Source organism: Colobus angolensis, unplaced genomic scaffold, assembly GCF_000951035.1.
Source record: "Colobus angolensis palliatus isolate OR3802 unplaced genomic scaffold, Cang.pa_1.0 Scaffold32, whole genome shotgun sequence".
In the NCBI taxonomy this organism is placed as follows: domain Eukaryota; kingdom Metazoa; phylum Chordata; class Mammalia; order Primates; family Cercopithecidae; genus Colobus; species Colobus angolensis.
In genome coordinates, this window is record NW_012116488.1 from 58479 (window position 1) to 67203 (window position 8725).

The window sequence follows — 8725 nt, forward strand, 5'->3', positions numbered from 1 at the left end:
AGCCCGGTTCTGTGGTAGTTTATAAAAAGCAGGGCTTCAAGTGGACTTGCTCCCAGCACAAGAGCCCTGTCCGGCAGTCGAGGGTGGCTGAGAGCACTGGGGACCTTCAGAGGCTGCAAGCGGAGGAAGGCTGAGGTCCGAGTGCCCGGAGCAGAGCTGGAATCCACAGGTGGAGATGGCAGGAGCCCTTAGGAGGAGCTGGCAGAGGGGCCGGAGGGCGGTACAAGCCAGGGGACATTTGCACAAGGCCTGGCAGCCCACAGGAGGCCCAGCCGCACGAGAGGATCAGAGAGATGCTCCTGAAAGGGAGGCCTTGCTGGCCATGGCCAGGTCCTGCCGGTGCTCCTGGGGTCCGTGCATGGGAATGGGGAGGCAGGTGGCCTAGGCATGTCCACCCCCGGGACCAAGGAGGCCCAGACAGGCTGAGACTGGAGCTGGAGCCCAAGGTGTGTGCTGTCGCTCAGGCACAGCCCCAGGCAGACGGGAAAGGTCCAGTGAGAGCACGTTCTGGCAGCGCGAACAGACGTGGCCTCGGGGCAGGGTTGGTAGGAGCCTGGAGGTGGTCCTACAAGCCCCAGTCTGCCCACCTCAGGTCAGAGTCCGACAGCCCCAGAAGAGAGGGGAGCCCAGCAAGGCAGGCAGAGCTGGAGGCCTCAGGGCCACCTGTGCCTGCTGGTTGGGGGGTTGGGGGTGCTGTGAGGCTGAGCCTCCTTCCGCCAGGCTGGGGCTCGTCCCCCGGACACAGACAGTTCTTTGTCAGGGCAGAGCTGAGCTTGCTGGGCAGCCTCTGGAACAAAGCCCCTCTGTCCAAGCCGTGCTTCCCCACCCGGAGCACCACCTCCCAGGAAGGAGCAGAGCCCTGGGCTCCCATCCGGCGCACCCACCAGGCACAGCCATGGCCGGAGGTGGGGGCGGCTGTGCTTCCAGCCCAGGGCTGGGCCCACAGTGGAAGCCCGATGAAGGGGGGTAGGGCCAAGGCAATCCCCCTCCAGGGAGGCCTGTGCCACCTCCCCATGGGCCTGCCACTCACCGGTCTAGGGAATGCATGTCCTCCAGCATCTGGCCAGCCCTACTTGGGGCTGGCCACCACGGCCCAGGGGCTCCTCCACACTCCCAGCCCCAAACAGGGAAACCTGATAGGGTGGCAGAGGGAGGTCCGGCAGCCTCGCCCCACAGGAAAGCCACTACAGTTTATTTCCGAGTTCCCTCCAGACCACCAGGCCGGGCCCGTCACGGCCTCCTCAGGGGATCAGCCATTCCTGTCCCCAGTGCTGCTGGCCACGGGCCCGGGCTCCAGCAAGAGTCAACCCAGCCCCAGCCCCTGGAGCGAGCGTGTGACGTGGGCTCTGCATCTGCATCGTCCCTGTGGCCACCTGGCCTTGGAATCTGCTCCTCCAGGACACAGCCAGGCTGGGCCAGGGCAGGCTTCCCACATGAGGGCCCGTCCACAGGCCCTCAGCGTCCAGGTGGCGGGATCCAGATGAGGCCAGGCAGGGCTCCCGCTAGCCTGGCCAGTTCCTGCCGACACTGTCCCTGTAGTTGACGTAGCATCGCCTCCAGGCAGGCCTCCTGGCTCCTCAGTGTCCTGATCAGCTCAGCTGCCCGCAGGTCCCGGTCGCCTGCTGCCCCATCCTCTCGTCTTACCAGTCGGTGTGGCCCATGGGCCTGGGCTGGGCCCCTGTCTTGCTCCCAGCACCGCTGCAGAGCTCCCAGCTCCTTTTCCACAGTCTCCCGACAGGCCCGCCGCGCAGCACTCCACTCTGGCCCCCGTCCACAGCCTCGAGCCTGCGTGGGAGACAACGGCAGTGGCTCTGTCCCCCCAGGACGCTAGCCTCAGGGCCCCTTGGCATCCCCTGCGCTGACTCGGGGATGAGGGCGCCGCAGGCACGCAGGAAACGCCCATGCTCTTCAGAGAGGCTTACTGAAGATTTTAAGGGGAAAATCATGCCTGCAATTTATGTTAAAATTCTTCAGAAGGAAAATAGGTGGAGCCAACACAGCCCCGTGTTCACAGCCACGAACCTGTGCAGCAGGTAAGAGGGCGGCTCTGTGTTTAGGGTGGAGACCCGGGTGGCCACCAGCAGGTTAGACGGGTCCCGGGCAGGTGTGGAGAAGTGGCCACCACCCTGTGAATGCACGTGTGGTAGAGGCATGGGAGCAGCAGGGCCCACACAGCACCGGCTTCCCTCCCTCATGCAAAGAATCAGAGAACAGACCTCCAGCAGGAGGGGCGGGGCCGTCTCGCAGCAGCTGCAGCTCCCGCTCCCTCAGAGTGCGTGCCTATAAGTGTGTCGCCTGCCATGCTTCATCAGATGCAACTGTATGATTCAACAAGTCCAAAGCGCCCTCAGGTCAGCGGTCCCCCAAAGGTGGGGCTGGGCCGGTGCCCAGAGCGAGGCTGGCACTCACCTTGGCCTCCCAGGCCACCCGCCTGTGCTCGGCAGCCTCCCGCAGCTCCTCCTCCAGGGTCCGCAGCTCCCGCACTACCAGCTCCAACTCGCCATCCCCGCACTCAGGGACCCAGGGCAGGAAGGTGGGCTGTGAAGCTGCAGCAGGTGCCTCCGGGGCACAGGTGCCCAGGACTGTGTCCTACAGAGACCCAAGTGAGACAGCATGCACCAAGCCAAGGGGACCGAGGGACAGAGGGCAGGTTCCACAGCAGGCTGGATGCCACCATCTCAGCAGCCATGATGTCCAGAGAGGCATAAAGGCCACACTCTAAAAGGCCATAGAGCCGAGGATGGGGGCAGCGGTGGGCCTCCCTGAAGGTGAGTGGAAATCCTAGAAAGAGCCTATGCTAGGTCTGTGGCCTCCCTAAAAGCCCCTCTTCCTGTCTGGGAAACAGGAAGATCCCCAACTCCCACCTGGGGGCTGCTGTGGGAAGGGACGCCAGGGGACGGGTGCGCAGGCTTCCTTACCATCCACTGCCAGAAGACCAGCTCTGTGCGCCGCCACGCCAGGACAGCCTCCAGGCGCTGGTTCTCATGCTCCAGAGTCCGCAGCAGCTGGAAGGCAAATGGCAGCTGGGCTAGAACCTCACACAGGACCCCACGGACAGATAGTCGGATGGACAGCTGGACTCAGCGCCGACACCCGGCCCAACACCCAGCACACACCCTGCCCCTGCAGCCCTCCCCTGCCTACGCCCAGGTTCTCTGGCCAGAGTGATGAGCAAGGCACCCTGGTATGGTGCAGACGCCACAGCCCACTGTCCTTTCTGCAGCACGGGGCAGCCCCCATCCAATGCATGGCCAGGCCCTGCCTCTCAAGCCTAGACCTCTGCCCCACAGCCCTCACTGAATGGGGGCTGTATCCAGGGACTGCAGGAGGACGAGGAGGCCCCAAACTAAGGAGCAAGCCAGGCTCTGGGGCAGGGAAAACCCATGCCCTGTAACTTCAGGGACTCCCCTAAGTCTGCCTGGTGACCCAGGTGGCAGAAAAGGCAGAGCTGAGCAACACTTGACATTCCCAAGACCCCGCCCTGCCTGCCCCATGGCCCTGCACAAAGGTACCTGCCCACAGTGCGCCCACAGACAGGCAGCTGGACATAGCAGCCGCTCTGCCCACACACGGAAGGCCTCCCAGGTTCACTCATGGGCTGTCTGTACCAATGACCCCGGGCGTCAGGGCAGGGGACCCCTGCTGGGGACAGGCCCTCTACCCCTGAATCCTGCCCCACTCCACCCCAGCTTCCCCTGGGAACCCAGACTGTGGAGCAGGCTGCAGGGGCCTGGGCCTCCAGCAGTGGGCTGGGGGGCAGATAGGGACGGCCTTGAACACCAGGCCCAACCCAGCCCACCTGGGGCGGAGCAGAGCAGAGGCAGGCAGGCCCATGGTCAGAGAATATGAGGACAGGCAGGTCTGTGGGCGGTGTGGGAGCTGGAGAAGGCTGGTGCCAGGGACTGCGGCCCACCTGCCCACCCAGGCAGGCCACGAGAAAAGCAGAGACCTCCACCATGGGGACACCCACTGAAACATACCTAACAGAAGGCAATCACCGCAGTTCCCAAGTAGGGCCAGGGCGGGAGCAGACAGGAGAAGAGGGGCAAGCATGCCCCCTCCCACCCACCCCCAAGTCCTGTGGTCTCCACTGCCCTGCCAGCCTCCCTCCACTTACCACCCTAAGAGGGAAGAGGAGGCTGCGGGCTGAGGCCCCACCAGGATCCAAGGAGCTGCCCAGTCACCCAGCAACAGGCCTGGTTGCTCACATACCAGCCACAGATCATTCCAGAAGGTTCTGGGACCCATCCCAGGAGTGCAGGAGAAGTGCAGGCCCTTTGGGTAGGCCAGGTCCAGGTTTTGGGCGGCTCCCGCTCCAGAAACCTTGGAAGGAAGCCGGGCATGGCCCCAGTCCCCCTGGCCAGCGCCACATGCAGCTTCCGGGAGAGGGCGGGGCCTCACTTCCAGGCCCCCCAGCCCACCACAGAGAGTGGTCCCACAGAGGCACCGGGCAGGAGCAGGCTGGGGCCAGGGCAGCCTCTGCTCTGCCCCAACCCAGGGGTCCCAGTCCGCAGAGCCGCCTCTACAAGACAGGTAGGGCAAGGGCAGACCAGGACGCCCAGATGCTGCCTCAGCACCGCCAACGCCAATGCAGGCCGACGGGGTGGGTGCCAGCCCGGCTTCAGCCAGGGACACAGGCCCAGCTGGCACCAGGGGCCAGGCAGGCATCAGGGGTTGGGCCCTGTGAGCCCACAAGTGAGGCGTGCCATCCCACAGACTTGGGCTGCAGAGCTGGAACCCACGGGCCCTTGCCACGAACAGGAAGCCCCAGTAGACACAAGACTAGGGGCCAGGAACCAGGCCATCCGCCTCTACCCCTGGGTCCCCCTGGGCAGGCCTGGGATGAGGTACAGGGACCAAGTCTCTGGGGTTGGAGAGGAAAGAGGCAGAGAAGGGGGACTGGGCCTGGAAGAAGAGATCACACCAGCCCTGAGCCTCTGCCCTCCTGCCCGGCCATATGCATCTGGAGCAGCAGGACAGTGCCAGCCCATCACTCAGGACAGCACAGAGCCCAGCCTACGTGCATGGCTCACGCCTGTAATCCCAGCACTCTGGGAGGTCGAGGCAGGTGGATCACCAGAGGTCAGCAGTTTGAGATCAGCCTGGCCAACGTGGCAAAACCCCGTCTCTGCTAAAAACACAAAAAAACTAGCCAATGTGGTGGCAGGTGCCTGTAGTCCCAGCTACTCAGGAGGTTGAGATAGGAAAATCGCTTAAACCCAGGAGGTGGAGGTTGCAGTGAGCCGAGACTGTGCCACTGTGCCTAGGTGACAGAGCAAGACTCTGTCTCATATAAAGAAAGTAAAATAAACAAAAAGAGTGGCAGCCAGCCCTGCCCTTTCTCCTGAAAATAAGCCAGACAAGAGGAAGAAGCCAGTGATGATGGGCGGGCAGACCCCCAGAAAGAAAGATGGGGATGGAAGGCCAGCACAGGGTGAGAGGAAGCGGCCATTCCTGGGGAAGATGCCTGGGGCTAGGTCAACCTTGACATTTTGGTTAGTGCTCCAGTAGCCCCAGTCAGAGCAGGACGCTGTCTGCCCAAGGTCACATGGCCACCTGGGGCTCAGGGCCAGGCTTTCCTCCAGGTCTGTGCTATCCAGGGCCCAGGATCCGCCCGGGACCACAGAGACCCCGTCACCTGGGGCAGGCCTGCCTAGAAAGTGCTGTGCCCCCTGGGTGGTCCCAGTGTAGGAAGCAGAACGGGGCCTGCAAGTCTCCAGGGCCTATGCAGCTGGCTCCAGCTTGGCAGGCTCGGCCCAGCACACCCCACGTGGGCCTGGCCTTGGGCTCTGAAGGGTAGTTGTCCCCTCCCAGTCAGCCCTGTGCCCAACCCTTCACCCAGTGTGGCCTAGCCCCCCACCCCCCCAGGTGCCCCGACACACCAGGTGAGACCTGCTTGAGACGCCAACAGCACCAGCTCACACCTGAGAGTGTTCCTTTATCCCAACAGCCTGCCCTCAGCCAGCTGCCAGTGCAGCCCAGGCTCCTGTATCCTGGGCCCCCACCCACGCCACATCTCAATTTGTGGAAGGGAAGGATGAGTGGCCCATGAGGCTAGGAGAGGCCCAGAGAATCTGTCAGTCACACAGTCTGACAGTGACCAGTGGCGGACATGCAGAGACACCCACCGCTGGAGGCCCAAGAGCTGCCACGCCCCCCACAGGCCCCTCCCACCTTGGGCGGTGCCCCCACTGCCGCTCCCACAGCCCACCCAAGCCCATTCCGGAAGCAACTTGCCGGCCCTCACCTGCTGGCCTCCCTCTGGGTCCCTGAGCATCTCCGCTTCAGTGACAGACAGATGGCCATGGCTCTGGTCGCTGTGGCAGCCGCGTGTGTACCGGTGAATCTGAAACAGGCAGCGCAGACCCCGGGCTGAGTGGGAGTCAAGCACCTCCCCCAACACTGAGTCTTCACCACTCCAGGGAGGTCGGTCGTCAGAGCCCACCTCACAGATAACGAGAGGGCTCGGAGAAAGCCACTCCTTGCCTGAGGTTGGCGGGGCTGGGCTGGCTGCAGAACAACCATCAGCACCGCTGCGGCCTGCTGAAGGGGGGTGCCAGGCAATTCCACTGATGGCCTCCCCACCCCGCCCAGCTCCCAGGCAGCAGCAAGATTGGAGTGGGGTGCCCTGGCTTCCCCAGCAGCGTCAGGGGAACAGCCTCTGGACAGGCACAGCAGTTCAGCCAGACTCACAGTGTGAACATGAACGATTGCTTGGATCTAGGGGAATGGGGAGGGCTCCCCGGCAAAGGGAGGCTGGAAGGTGGCACAGAGAGTCACACGTAGGCACGTAAGCGGAGCAGCTGGTGTCCAGACCAAGCCTGACAGGGTGAGAGGTCCCTGGAAAGGCCAGCTGAGCAACAGACCCTCTGCAAGGGTGGGAATGGGGGGTATCCAAGGAGCCCCGCATTGGTGGGAGCCACAGACCCACCTGTCAGCCCTGGCCGCACAGTGGACATGCCGCTGGGTACCTGTGCCCCTGAGCCAGCCCCTACCACCTTCAGGCACCCACAGGAGCTGCCCACCCCACAAGTCAGCCCCCACTAGGATGTGGTGGGAGCAGGGGCTGTCCTCCTCCCCCTCCAGTGCCCAGGAGGGGGTAGCTTTTATGGCCCAGAGCCCATCCCACTGTTTAGTGACACAGAGCTGGAAGGCCACTGGTGACTTTTGGGAACAAGAAGGCAAATTCTGTGAGCTCTCTGACACCAGTGTCTGCCCACCATTGCCCACCCCACTGGGCTCCCTGCCCAACTCTGCCCACCTCTGTCCTACCCTGGACCCCTGCAAGGACCACCTGAAACCACGGGATCAGGCTCTGGGTATGCCCAGGGCAGGAAGGCCCACATCCAGTCAAAAGCCTCTGCCGGGCCTCACAGGACGAGCTGCAGGGACTGGCAGCTGGTGGCCGGCAGCACGGGACGCAGCCCCTGGGTGGAAGCCCTGTGCCAGCTCTACCTTGCTCAGGAGGGCGCACTGCTCCTGCTGACTGGACACCAGCTGGCGCCACCGGAACCGCAGCTTTCCCATCAACCACTGCACATGGCGGACATCCACAGGACCCTCTGTTTCCATGCTGGGTGCAGGTGGGCCAAGGCTGGCCAGGGCCTCACACTGGAGAGGAAAGGGTCAGGCCCTGCTCCCACCCCACCCTACCCCCAAGGAAGGATCAGGATGGAGACGGGAGTGGAGGCACAGCCAAGAACAACGGGTGCTCCCCGTACAGGGAGTCTCCGTGCTTTCAGCCGGGCAGCTGGGTAACCCCTCATAGAACTGCCCTGAGGGGCAAAGCAGACACAGAGGGGACTGTCCCAGGCCTGCCCTTGCTCTGACCCCAGGAGTTGAGACCAAAGCTGGCTTGGCTTACCCTCACCCACACGGACCTGGCACACAGTCATCTCGTCACCCAGAGGCACTCGGGTCTGGGCCAGCATCTGCTCGGGCACAGGTCCTCGGGCCAAGAGCCAGGACAGAGCCAGCAGCAGCTCCCGGCTGCCCTGCGAGCCATCCTCAGGTAGTTGTGCCAGTGCCAGCCTCGGGTAGCCCTGGGAGCACAGTGCTGACTTCACCAAGCGGGCTTGGACCTCTAGGACAGAAGAGCACCACCTTAGGGGGACCACCTGCCTGGAGGTGACACCACCTGGATCCCTCCAGAGACCCCCACAGATCACTCGAGCAGAAGCTCAAGACCTAGTTCAGAAGAGATGATGGGAGAGCTGGAACTCAGACCAAGATAAGGAGACCAGAGCTCAACGGGGACGTCCCCAGGGCTTTGTAGGAGTAGAAGCCGGTGCTACCCGAGGGAGTGGAGCTAGGGCCCGTCAGGGGGCGCGGCTTACTGGGGAAGCTGGAGCTTTGAGGGGCAGGCGGGGTCCGTGTTACCGGGTTGGGTGGGGGCTAGAGCCCGTCGGGGCGGGACTTACTGGGGAAGGCGGGGCTTTACAGGAGCAGGCGGGACCAGGAACGGGGCTTACCCAAGGGGATCGAGGCCAAGGCGTTGCCCGCAGGGAGTGGGGAGAGCACGCGGAAGAGGAGCTGCCAGAGCGCGGAGGTCTGCGAAAATAAAAAGCAGGCGGTCAGCAGAGCCGACTCAACACCCTGCGAGGGCCCGGGACCCCACCCGGCCCGGCTGCCCTCCGCGCGAGCGTCACCGCATCCGGACGGTCGAACTTGGCGCGGCGGAAGATCTCGGGGCTGGGTCCCGAGGGCAGCGACCGACTCAACGCAG

The 8725-nt window shown here is 63.9% G+C and overlaps 1 protein-coding gene across 1 annotated transcript; it reads right to left on the reverse strand.

Moving 5' to 3' along the window:
* Nucleotides 1–1144: 1144 nt before the first annotated feature.
* On the reverse strand, nt 1145–8717 carry LOC105518398 (chromosome unknown open reading frame, human C14orf80). Its single transcript, XM_011951374.1, has 7 exons — nt 8649–8717; nt 8472–8550; nt 7881–8083; nt 6248–6346; nt 2919–3005; nt 2410–2589; nt 1145–1785 (listed from the first exon to the last, which is right to left on the reverse strand). The coding sequence occupies exons 3-7, from the start codon at nt 7929–7931 to the stop codon at nt 1456–1458; spliced, it is 747 nt and encodes a 248-aa protein (XP_011806764.1). The 5' UTR covers nt 7932–8083; nt 8472–8550; nt 8649–8717; the 3' UTR covers nt 1145–1455.
* Between the last annotated feature and the right edge of the window lie 8 nt (nt 8718–8725).